Genomic DNA, 12,830 nt, shown 5'->3' on the forward strand with positions numbered 1-12,830 from the left:
TTGCTTCACTTTGTGCCTTGACAGTTTCATCATGCTGCTGTTTTTACAGTGTGTAATAGCAGCCATGTTTAGTAGTAGTGCTTGAAGAGAGCAGGAATGATGGAAGGATGAATGACAAGTAGTATCTTTTATTAGATGACTTTAGGTAGTTCATTGTGATGGAAATATTGGGAGTAGGAGAGTTAGGAAAAGAGAAAGGAGTGAAATATTAGAAGTTGAGATGTATGACACAGTGAAAGAGTGAGGTCATAGCGATGGAGATTGGCAATATATGACAGTCTTTAGGGATGAGGAAGGAAAAGTGATTGCTGGAATGGAGAAGTATAGAGGTGTGCATGTGTACTGTGACTGCACAATATATATATATATATATATATATATATATATATATATATATATATATATATATATATATATATATATATATATATATATATATATATATGACATTATAGGGACATACCTGTTAGAAAAATAGATATAGTGAGGAAACAAAGAGTACACTGCCTAAATTTTGGATAATAAGACAAAAGAAAAAGAAAGAGAAGAAAATACAGAAGACTCAGACAGCAAGGGACAATCTGGGAGCGCCGTTCCAAAGGCAACACACCCAGTCAACAACTCCACTCAACTCCCGACAAAGAATGAAAAGATAAGCATGGTGAACCAGTGGGGGGGTCGTCTAGGAAGTGCAGCAAGGATGAGCGCGAGTAAATATGACGTGCTGCGAGAAGTTTGGAAGAGCGTGGCTATTCCGAGCATTATGTATGGTATGGATGTGATTGTGTGGAATGAGAATGAATTAGAAAAGTTAGAAGTAGGACAGAATAGAGTAGCAAGGATGGCACTTAATGCACCAAAGTATGCAGCGATAGAGGCCTTGAGAGGGGACATGGGTTGGAGTACTTTTAGAGAGAGACATGCAAAAGCAACTTTAAGGTACAAAGCTAGATTAGAGCGAATTGATGATGCGAGACTAGTGAGAAAGGCGTTTCTGTGGAATGTTAGGAGTAGCAGGTGGGGCAAGAAGTGTGTTAAGATGATAGTAAAGAGTGGTTTGGAAAGTAGTTGGGCTTTTCAGCGATTTGAGGGGAGGCATGTTGAGAGTGACTGGAGTATGATTGTCAGAAATGGGGAGGGTTTAGAATGGGATGCAAGAAAGTGGAAAAATGAGATAGAATGGTGAAGCATGTGAGATTGAGTGAATGGAAGAATAAGGTGGAACACAAGAGTACTTTGGAGTGGTATAGAGAGAAAAAAGGCCCCAATGTATGAAAAATGGTATGAGGGAAGCCTGGGCTGTGATCTCTTCCGAGCGAGGGCACGGTGTATAGATGTGAATGCAAGGAGTTAGAGATGGTCTGAGTCCCGCAGCAAAGTGTGCCAGATGTGTGACATGGGAGAGGATGGGACGATGGAGCATGTGGTGCTGGAGTGTGTGAAGTATGCCAGAGACAGGGATGAGATGATGCAAGTGGTGCTGAGGGAATTGGGGCATGCTAGAGTGGAGAAGACAGGAAGGGAATGGATGGTATTGCTGTTGGGACTGTGTGGGGAGACGAATGAGAGGATGATTGAGGCTGTGAAAGAGTTCCTGGAGAAAATGTGGTGTGCTAGATGTAGGAACTAGTGGTGTGATAGATGTTGTATGACTGTATGCCGTTTACTATTTTTTTTTTTTTTTTTTACAGAAGTGCCGTTGCAGAGGCTTCGCTTGGGAGGAATACTGAGCCTCTTGTAAGATCAAGATCAAAACCAACAATAACACACTGCTCATCTGCAAACAGTAGTCATTCGCCTGTGTCCTCTTGAAAAAGACCTGCAAGCTGCCACACCTGTTACAACCTCGCAGGACTTCAGTAGGTCCTATAAGAAAAATTAGTTAATCGCGGCCTCGATATCAACACAAGTGCCTGGCGTTGGGGTGCGTGGCTGCCGCTGCCCACCCAGTATGTACATATATCCTGACAACGGTGAGTGTGTCAGGAGTTAAGCAGGGTTGCAGTAAGGTGTGAAGCAAAGGGATGTGACTGCATGGTCAGTTTAGTGTGTCACTGTGATGAAGGAAGCAGGCTAGGCGTGAGTCTATGCGTTGATCAGGGTATTAGTGAATTGCGTCATCCTCACCGTGAAGGACTGATGTTTACTTTCCAGATTAGCTCCACTTAAATAAGATACACATGTGTTTAGGACTGGACCAAGAAGAGCCGCCAGCAATCATAGATTTGTTGCAGGAGAGGGAGTAGGAAAACTTAATTTACAACACAAAGTTAGCCATCAGGTAATTTAGGTATTATTTCGGTAAGCTGTTTCTTCCTGCTGCAAAATACTTACCTATTTTGTTTGGTACATCATATTCTAAATATTTTGATAGTTGAACTGTGTCAGCAAATTTATAAATGGCTTTTATATTGAATTTGTAATGTTCTTGATATTGAATTCTTAATGTTGAAGAAGAGACCCAAGGGACATCACCATGGTTAGGTTACAGTGGTACCTCAGTGTACGTCCATAATCTGTTCCAGTTTCTTGGACTTATATCAAACGACGTACACTGAATAAATTTTTCCCATAAGAAATAAAGGGAAAATTATTAATCTGTTCCCATGAAAAAAAAAAGAAAAATCCTATTGTTATTGGCATATTATATAATATTATACAGGGGTTGTATCAGATAATTGAAACACTGCTTAATAATTGCAGTAATAGCACAGGTTTGTGGTGGCCTATTCACAGAGGTAAGGCAAAGAACACAACCCAGCTGCTGAGATGTCAAAAACACACTTGGCAAGTCATTGAACAAGACCATGTTTTCATTTTTCAACATTTTCTTACACCATATTATGGTTGAAAAATGTGATATAGCACCCATGCCTATAATATGATGGTGTAAATCTTCAGGTGTATGGGTGAAGCAAATTTAAAAATTAAGCCTATGGAAGGTCTCACTTTCACGTATAAGAGGCAGGGTGATTTTTTTAACCATTTTTATGATAAAAAGTGTGTCATATGCTGTCAAATACAGTAAATACAAAAACAATTAGATGAAATAAATGAAAATTTAACCTTGCCTTACCTTGCTGAGAAGAGTCGAGTGCCTACTAGGATGGTGCTGAAAAGGGAGGAGGAGATGTTATTGTTTGGAAAGAGCCCTGCCAATCTGGCAGCACTGCGCGTGGGCAGTTGTGACTTTGTCTCGAGAGAGGAAAACAAGGGTAATGTGCAGTGTCATGACATTTTGATCCAAACAAGTTCTAGCACATGAGTTGTATTTCAAACAAAGGTTGTGTACCAATCAAATTTTTTTGCATCCAAACAGGTTGTATAGCAAGTTGGACTTATTCAAAAGCTGACATATACCGAGGTACCACTGTAGTTAGCTTAGCTTAGGTTGAATTTTAATACATCCTTAAATGTGTGACCTTTAAATGATTGTGAAGTGTCCATCAGGGTGTATTATAGCAGACTGGGGATGTTGCATAATAATGGAATTTGAACAAGGTGTCATGTGTTGCAGGCCTGACTGTCACATCTCAAACCTTGTGTTTTAGTAATGATTCTGGGAAAGAGTTATCTCTGAAAGGATTCTCAAATCAATCTTGATATACTGGAATCAATTGCTTGAAGATATAATTTTTGTCAAAATCTTCTTGGAATTGATCAACTACTCTAAATAAAAATTGTGACACCAAAGAAAATATTTCCTAAATACAATGGTCGTATTGGATTTTAGATGAAGTGGAGAAGAATGGGAAATACCAACCTGCCCTGACACGTTATAGTTAGTGAGCAACAGTTGATCCACATCACAAGAGTGAGGAGCTGCAGGTGCTTCCACAATGGCACTCAATTTCAACTATGTGGCAGACCTGGAAGACGAGGTGGCTCTGGAGGGCCTCGATGGAATCACAGTGGAAGGTGAGGAGGGTTTGTGGATTTTGTTCAGTTCACTTTCTTAGCATTTATTGTTCATGGGTTGGTATCACCACCAGCACATTGTGCTTAAATTCTTGTTCTGTTTTATGTCTTGAGTTGGCAAATAGTGTGTATTACTGTGGCCTCAAAGTAACAAGCTCTGTATGCTGCAGCACTGTGGGTGAGGCTGAAGCACAGGCCAAATTTTGAGGCCAACATGCACATTGATGACAAGAGCAAGGAATTCCTGTGGTCCCTGCTGCGTAGAAATGCTGAAATATCCATGTACAAGATTCCCGCGCCCAGGGAGAAACTCGTCATCTTCAACAGGTAATGTAAAGCATACGATTTGTGTTATTTCTCTATGCATAGAGTAATAAGTGGACATGATATGATAAAGTCTCCCAGTAACACAAGTCAGTGCATGGCAAACTGTCCTCTCGTGCTGATTTTTTATGTCTTCTATTTTTTTGTTTAGATTTGTGCAGAAAATAGTCAATTAACAAATCTCTGAGAAATCAGAATTTGGGCAAAGATGAATAACTTAATGTCTCATGCATTGCCTTAGATTTATTAACAAGAATACCCACATACTGTTTTGAAAGGGATGCTCCATTACGTATACAGTGTAATTTTCTCTCTGCTGTCTTTACATATCATCTCTGGTGTTTATTTTTTCATTCTAACCTCACTTCACATTCTCCCTATTTAAAAAAATCATCAAGTGTTATCTGTTTTCCATCTTTTCACTAATTACATTCTTCATCCATATTTAACCCTTTTGCTGCTATTTGGCACATATTCTGTTGATTACTAACCACTTTTAGGTTTCCTTTCTTGTTGTACAGCCACCTCTAAACACTGTACTGACTAGAAATTCCAATATATATATATATATATATATATATATATATATATATATATATATATATATATATATATATATATATATATATATATATATATATATATATATATATATATATATATAAATATATATACATATATATATATATATTTTTTTTTTTTTTTATTTATTTATTTATTTTTTTTTTAATCGCTTGAAAAAATTTCATACATTACCTTTAGTGCTGTGAATTGTTGCATACCACAGTGAAAAGGTGAAAGTAGAACTCAGGAAGTGTTTTCTATTTTCCCTCCACATAATTCAACTGACATAACATTCTTACATTCTTGCTGATGTGCTTCCTCCACCTCTGTTTGTCAAGGTACGAGCACATGGACCATGAGTTGGGCATTGTTCTGGAGCCTGAGAATGTACCAACAGAGATCTATCCATTCCACCCCATTGATGACGCTGAGAAGGGTGTCCGAGGCTCCTGTGCCACCTACCATGAGCGCACAAACGTCACAGAGCAAGCCTCCGCCATGAGTCTGCAGGAAGTGGAGAAGACGTGAGTTTTGGTTTAGTTCATGTGGGTTGTTTTCTTTAGTAATTGCTTTAATTTTTTTATTTTTTTATTTATTTATAAGTTTTACAAGGGTTATTTTATGTGCTTTATTAGATGAAACTTAGCTAATACACACACACACACACACACACACACATGAAGAGGAACTGGAAGAAATGAGATCAACAACATTGGAAGAGAGAAGAGAAAGGAAAGAATTGATAACACTGTACAAATTAATAAACTGTATGAAAAAGGTAGACAGACAAGTTTTGGAGATTCATATCGATAAGGGGATAAGATGTACAGGAGGATATACAAAAAAGATTAAGAAGAGTAAATGTCTCAGTGACACAAGAATATATATCTATATTGAAGCATTGTTCTCTGGAATAATTAGAGGAGGTGGTTACAGCTGTTAGTGTGAGGAAATTTAAAGAGAAATTGGATAACTCTAGATATGGAGACAAGACAAATGAGCTGTAGCTTGGACTCTATACAATACAACTAGGTAAATACTGTATACACACAGGTATGGACGACAGCTGGTGTTGGTGGCCAGTCAGCTGCTGAGGAACAAGGCACTCTGCATCACTGCCTGCATTGATAAATTCTATGACCTCACCATCAACCAGTACATCATTCTGGAGCGGATTGGGCGCTCGAGACGCATGGGCGAGATCACACAGGGCAAGGTGGGTGCAAGGTGAACAGTTAGTGGAGGAGTGAGATCACTGAGAAGAGAAAGATAAAGGAGATTGAGTTTTAATGTATGGGAGGAGAAAGTGAAGGTATTGTATTGGATTTGTATATACTGTGGCCTGTTAGACTGAAGATTAGATTGATAGGAACATGTTGCTCATTGTTGGAAGTGGTAGAGGTAGATAAAAAAAGAATGCTAATGTATGGAAGGAGAAAGTGAATTTATTGTGTAGGATTTATGTGTACTGTGGATTGTTAGATTGAAGGCAAGACTGATAGGAACATTTTGCTTCCTCTACACAGGTGAGTCTGGCGTCCATGGGTGAGAATCCCAAGACAATGTTCTACCACCGCAAGCGTCTCCTGAAACTGAACCTTATCACCAAGCAGCCTCACCAGCAGAAGGGTGCCAAGGGACAGACTCACAATGGGTCCCTCCTCCACCTCACAAGGTTCCTCATTACTTGCAGTGTTGTGTCGTATTTATTTGTTGCGTAAATTTCTCTCATTTATATCCTCTGCTTCCTTTTAATTGTGGCTTTCTTAGAAGTCTTTGTATTTCATGTAAGTCTCTTACTTAATCACTGTTTTGGTTGTTTCTCCTGAAAGTTTATGTTTTTTTGTAAGTCTGTTATATTTACATCACTCTCTTTTGGTTGTGGCTCTCTTATAAGTATATGTTTTGTGGAAGTTTGTTTATTTACATCACTTACTTTTGGTTGTGCCTCCCTTAAATGTCTATGTATTCTAAGGGTACAGTACAATACAGCTACAGCATAACCCTTCACACCACTCCTGACTCCCTCCCTCACAGGTTCTATGTGGAGCGGTGTTCCAAGTTTATCATGATGATCCAGAGGGCAGTGGAGTTGCTGAAGAGCAGACCTGACTTCAGTGCCCCCTACACCATGGTCAAGGAGTTGATGGGCATGCCAGAGACCTCCTGCCGCAAGCTTTTCAAGAGTCAGGAGTTTCAAAGGTGTGTATTCTTTGGCTTTCATTATGTAAGACCTCTGTAGATGCATTCTGGTGTCTATGATTCAGGGGCTTGTGGAAATTTTCAAAAGTATGAGCTAGTGTGTAAATATAAGAGGAAATAGTCATCTTTGCATGAATGTTTTCTAGATCCTCTCCTGACATTTGTGGGGAATTATTTGCTTTTTTACTAAGTATTGCTTTATGAATGAAAAATTTCATGGCTCTAGACCTGTAAATAAATTATATTGTTACCCTATTGTGCAAACTGCTGAAGTAATTTTTTGGGTGAAGTTCTGGATTTTCATCAGGTAAATTTTTCACCATATAGCGCACATAATGGTACAGTTGTCTTTGTCCTGTCCAGTGTGTGTGTGGTCTAATGCAGTTAAAATTCTGGAACTCCTTGCCTTCTTCAGTATTTCTTCCTTCTATGACCTGAACTCTTTCAAGAGGGGCATTTCAAAGCACATTTTCTATTATCAGATCATTCTACTTGGCATTTCTTCTTTGGGAACCGAGATTTCAGTGGACCTTTTTTTATTCCAAATTTTTGTTGCCTTTGGTCAGTGGCCATCTTACATGAAGAAAAGTTTCTGTACTTAAAACATGTAAATAAAGGAAAGGAGGCATTTTCACCTTGATCTTCTGAAAATTTAAAAAACAGAAGAAACAGACATGAGTCCATAATGATGATGACATACCAGCCTTCATTTTGCATCAGTTAGGGATGACTGGTTTGGTCCTCAGGTTCATCAGGAACGTGAACAAGCCGTACCGCAAGGTATACCCCGATGCCCCGGCCAGCCAGTGGAAGTGCAAAGGCAACAACATGGAGAAGATCGTGCGCATCATGGAGCTGATCAACCCACAGATTGATCCGGTGGAGGTGTGCAAGGGAGAGGAGGCAGTGGAGGAGGAGGAGGAGGAAGAGGATGATGTCTACCCAGGAATTCTTGACCAGAGCCAGGTTAGTGTATTTATTGAACTGTTTATTGCTTTGTTTTGTTTGTGTTTTCCTTGTGGCGTGGTTAAAGGACAAGTTGCAATAAAGAAAGAAGAAATTCCTGGTAAATTCTACTCAAGAGTTGTAGAGAAATGATTAAGCATTTTTCTTTTATTTCATATGCATGTTTCCCAACCATTGTCCTCATTCTTGTTTGCTTTCTTTCTTTTCTTTAATTTTATCATTTAATTTTTCATATACATGTTTGCTAACCCATCAACCATTATCCTGATTGTTGTTTTATTATTTTCTTTCATTATGCCATTTTCTTTCTCAGACCTTTGTTAATTTCATGATTATCTCCTCGTGCCTTTTCTTGAACTTTCTTAACAATAATGATGATAAATAAGTGATAATAATAGTAATATTAAACACACCACTGAATTATAGACAATAACACCGATGGTGGCTGACTCCTAAATAAATAACAATAAAGATATATATATATATATATATATATATATATATATATATATATATATATATATATATATATATATATATATATATATATATATACCAAGGCTATCTTTTCCAAAAAAAGGAGGGTAGCCAAGGCAAAGCACACAGCTTTCACTTTCATACTCATTCACACCACTCTCTCAGCCCCTAGGCCCCTGATGGAGACGAAGAAGAGAAAGTATTCCCATCATCACTTTATGGGAATGAATAAAAATAATAATAATAGTAAACACACAGGCAAATTATAGGCAATGGCATTGATGGAGGTTGACTACCCAGTAAATGATATAAGCAATAATGCTAATGATATCAAGCAAGTTCAAACAGTGACATTGAAAGAGATTGACTCCCCAGTAAGTAACTATAAAAATGACACTAACAATAACAATCAATCAAGCAAATTTAGACAGTGACATTGATAGAGGCTGCCTCCCCACAGATAAGGTGGCGTGAGGACCTCCTGCACCAGGCTTACAGGATAGTGGAGGATGCCGGGCCCGAGGGGGTGACTCAGTCTGACATGGCACAGAAGCTCGGGCAGACCAAGCTGGATTCGAGGACCATCTGTCGGAACCTCCAGCGCTGCAACACTGTCCACTCCCTCATGAAAGACGTCGGGAGGCAAAGGGTGTCCCGCTATGTGTCCCACAAGTTCATGCAGACAGGACACCTCACACAGGAGTTTAGGTGAAAGATTTTAATCGTTGTTTGTTTGTAAGGGTTTTATTTTTATCTCGTTTATTTTCTCTGTTGTCGGTGTTTGTTGTTGTTGTTATCACTGTTATTGGTCATCATCAGGCAGGAATTAAGGTGAAGGATTATTGTTTTTGTTTGATTGACCATTGGATTTGTAAGATTTCAATATTGTTTCATGTTTATTTTCAGTGTTGTCATTGTTTATTGGTGTTGTTATTGCTGTTATTGTTCATCAGCACAGCCATACCCATCATTCTTGGTGGTGCTGTTTGATGGATTATCAGATTTCAGTTTTGTTTCTGACTCATTTTCAGTGTTTTAGTTGTTTGTTTTTGTTATTAGTTATTGCTCATCACCATTGTCATAACTATCATCACTGCTGTTAAACATTATGTACCCTGCTCATCACCTCAGTCACTACCATCACTGCTACTGCCCATCATTGCAGTTGCTACCAACAACGCCATCACCACCATTACCATCACTCACAATCCATACAACCATTACATCATTACTATCATCATCACCACCTCTGCTTATCACTACCACCACCACTACCACCCCTTACCATCAATACTAGCATTATATCACCATCATTACTACCATTGCCACCAGTACTCATCTACATCACTATCAGCATCACCACAATCATTACTACCATCACCAGCCTCTCTTCATCACACATTTTGACGAACATTAGGTGTCAGTTGGGGTGTAGACGCTTGAGGTGTTTGGTCTTTGGTCTTTGTCAGATGTGAAAGTCATTTTTGCTGTTTTTAAATCTTTTTCCATAAGGCTGAATCAAATTATACTCGTCTTATTCACCTTTTCTTTTATTGCCGCAGGAAGGAAAGGCAGAAGATGATCGCAATGATAGAACATGACAAGCCTCAGGATGTTGATCTTCCCTCAACGTCACAGAAGGTGAGAGAGAGAGAGAGAGAGAGATTTTTTATTTGATCTTTTATTGGCCCTTTACAGAAGCTTAAATACATATTGTTTAATGCTAGTCAGTCTTCATGCAGAGTTCATTAAATTGAAACTCTTTTATGAACTCAATTTTTTTTATACAATGTAATGCATGTTGGGTGAGAGAGAGGCAGAGGGAGAGACAGACTAGTGATAATCTTCCTATTCTTTCTTCCTTTTCAGACTGATCCCATAATAAGGCTTCTAAAAAAACCAGTCTCCATAAGAATGAATAATTTGTTTATATATTATCTGTATATACTTTTTTCTATTTTAACTTTCATCCTTTTATTTTCATCACATACTCCACATTGAAATATCCCAAAGAGTAAAGATCTTGAGAGTGATGGAATGCTCACCTCCTCCTCCTCCTCCTCCTCCTCCTCCTCACTCTCGTTTCCTCTTCCACCAGAGCGATGTCTCCAAAACAGTGGAATCGAGTCTTTTGGAGGGAGTGGAGGTGAATCTGGAGGTGGTTCCTACCAAGAAAGCCAACAAGGAGAACCAGGATGCTTCTTCCTCCCACCCGTCCTCCTCCTCCTCCAACATGTCTTCCTCTGCTTCCTCCAGCCAGACCAAGCAAGGGGACAAAAAATCAGCTTCAGGAAAGGAGTCATACAGTGAAGGGTGAGTTAATTCTCCTCTTCCTTCTCTTCCTCCTCCTCCTCCTCCTCCTCCTCAAATATTCTCATCAGTTCTTCCTTTCCATCTAACCCTCTTATCCTTCTTTTCTTTCTTCTCTATCTTTATCTTTTTGTTCTCTTGTTTTCTCTCTAACTTTTCTTTCTCATGTTAACCTCCTTTCCTCATTTACACCATGACTTTCTTCTTCTTCTTCTTCTTCTTCTTCTTCTTCTTCTTCTTCTTCTTCTTCTTCTTCTTCTTCTTCTTCTTCTTCTTCTTCTTCTTCTTCTTCTTCTTTGCCATGTAATTTTTTTAGGAGTTTCTAGTATTCTTAATATTTCTAGTAGCAGCAATTGAAATGCAAATATGATACCAGACAGTAATTCCTGCTTAGAGTTTCTTACTGATGAAGGTAAAGATGATGAAAAATAGCAGATACTAATCATTTCATTGCTAGAATTTTCCCTGTAATCACATATAACTTTTAAACGCTTATTTTTGTACTGCAGTGTTTTTGATAGTTTTGCAACCTATGAAAGAGAAGATTAACACATTCCGTTTTCATTGTTAATGCATGCATCCTTTGTGACCTTTCTTTAGGGACTGGTACTTCAGTGGGCCTTTTTTTTTTTTTTTTTTACTTCATTGTTTTTGTTGTCCTAGGTCAGTGTTTCTCTTATATAAAAACAAGAAAAGTTAAAGAAGTGCATACATAAAAAATGAAAAAAAAAGGAAGTAGCTGTAATGCTAGAGGACAACCACATCAGTAGACGGGCTAATAGTGACACTAATAATACAGCAAGTACAGATAATAGTGAGTCATGATCCACACCTTTTCCTGAGTCAGAAGCAATAAGATAATAATGAATTCTAATTGTCACAGCTTCCTGAGCCTGCTGAAGGAGATCAAGATAACGTACAACAACCAGAAGCGCAGCTCACCACACGTCACCACCCGCATGATGAAGCGCGCCAACATGATCATCGAGGCGGTGCGGTCGGCCCGGGTGATTGATGATGCCTTCCGCCTACAGAAGATGATTGTCCAGGTGAGTGCGCCTTTACTCAGTCCTGACGTCTCAAGGCCTTGTCACACGATCAGTGGGTGAGTGTGGTGGCTTCCCTCACTTTCTCTATCATGAGCTGTGCCCTATTTTTGTCACTCTTAGTTTTTTATTTATTTTTATGCAGTTTTATAATCCAGTGCCTTATGACTAGTTGTTGTAGCACCACACAAGAAATTCTTAAATCTCTCTCTCTCTCTCTCTCTCTCTCTCTCTCTCTCTCTCTCTCTCTCTCTCTCTCTCTCTCTCTCTCTCTCTCTCTCTCTCTCTCTCTCTCTCTCTCTCTCTCTCTCTCTCTCTCTCTCTCTCTCTCTCTCTCTCTTTAATGTAAGAGAGAGAGAGAGAGAGAGAGAGAGAGAGAGAGAGAGAGCAAACAGATGAATTGCCTTCTCAGGTATTCATTCACATGTGGGTAAATAATGAAGGTGAACAGGTGAGGTGCTTCCCTTGACTTACCTGTAAACTGAGGCTGAGATTACTCACCAGTTTCCCTGACAAGCATTATGTACTTGGAGGCTTGTATCATTGACAGACCTACTCAAGCAAGGATGGTGCTTCAGTTCCACACATCTACATGATCAGTTTCACACATTCTCTATTCTTACACTGAACTGCCACGCTTGCCGACTGATCATGTGAGAAGGCTATTATAGAATATTATACAGGTATATAGGCCTCAAGATGCAATAAAGTGATCTATGTGGCTTAACTTTCTCTTGATCATATTGCCACTTTGCATAGATTAGATCCTCTGCCTTTTTTTACTGTGTTTATTCTGAAGTCTTACTTTTTTTGTGCAAGAAGTCCACTGGTCAAGGACAACAAAAAATTGTATAAAAAAGATAGGCATCAAGATGCCCCAAGCTAAGATATATAGCTTACCTTTCCTTCATCATCTTACCAGCATGTCTAGAGTGGAGCCTCTGCCTTTTTTATTTATTTCATTTTATTTTATTCTATTCTGTTGTATATATTATTATTATTTTATTTATTTATGTATTTATT

At 38.7% G+C, this 12,830-nt stretch overlaps 1 protein-coding gene across 5 annotated transcripts in view; it reads left to right on the plus strand.

The window, feature by feature from the left end:
• The first annotated feature begins 1,554 nt into the window (after positions 1 to 1,554).
• Positions 1,555 to 12,830, plus strand: part of LOC135090217 (general transcription factor 3C polypeptide 1-like) — a 29,240-nt gene continuing 17,964 nt past the window's right edge. Inside the window, exons 1-12 of one of the 5 annotated variants that reach the window (XM_063986714.1) lie at positions 1,555 to 1,973; positions 3,734 to 3,918; positions 4,089 to 4,245; positions 5,145 to 5,330; positions 5,860 to 6,022; positions 6,333 to 6,481; positions 6,844 to 7,008; positions 7,755 to 7,974; positions 8,912 to 9,159; positions 10,014 to 10,092; positions 10,550 to 10,764; positions 11,645 to 11,810. In XM_063986714.1, the coding sequence (XP_063842784.1) occupies positions 3,840 to 3,918; positions 4,089 to 4,245; positions 5,145 to 5,330; positions 5,860 to 6,022; positions 6,333 to 6,481; positions 6,844 to 7,008; positions 7,755 to 7,974; positions 8,912 to 9,159; positions 10,014 to 10,092; positions 10,550 to 10,764; positions 11,645 to 11,810 (1,827 nt within the window). In that variant the 5' untranslated portion in view covers positions 1,555 to 1,973; positions 3,734 to 3,839. Of the gene's footprint in view, positions 1,974 to 2,260; positions 2,282 to 3,733; positions 3,919 to 4,088; positions 4,246 to 5,144; positions 5,331 to 5,859; positions 6,023 to 6,332; positions 6,482 to 6,843; positions 7,009 to 7,754; positions 7,975 to 8,911; positions 9,160 to 10,013; positions 10,093 to 10,549; positions 10,765 to 11,644; positions 11,811 to 12,830 lie in introns of those variants that run through there. The other 4 variants (XM_063986713.1, XM_063986711.1, XM_063986710.1 and 1 more) reach the window with 4 other exon arrangements.

This window comes from Scylla paramamosain, chromosome 34, assembly GCF_035594125.1.
Source record: "Scylla paramamosain isolate STU-SP2022 chromosome 34, ASM3559412v1, whole genome shotgun sequence".
NCBI classification, from domain to species: domain Eukaryota; kingdom Metazoa; phylum Arthropoda; class Malacostraca; order Decapoda; family Portunidae; genus Scylla; species Scylla paramamosain.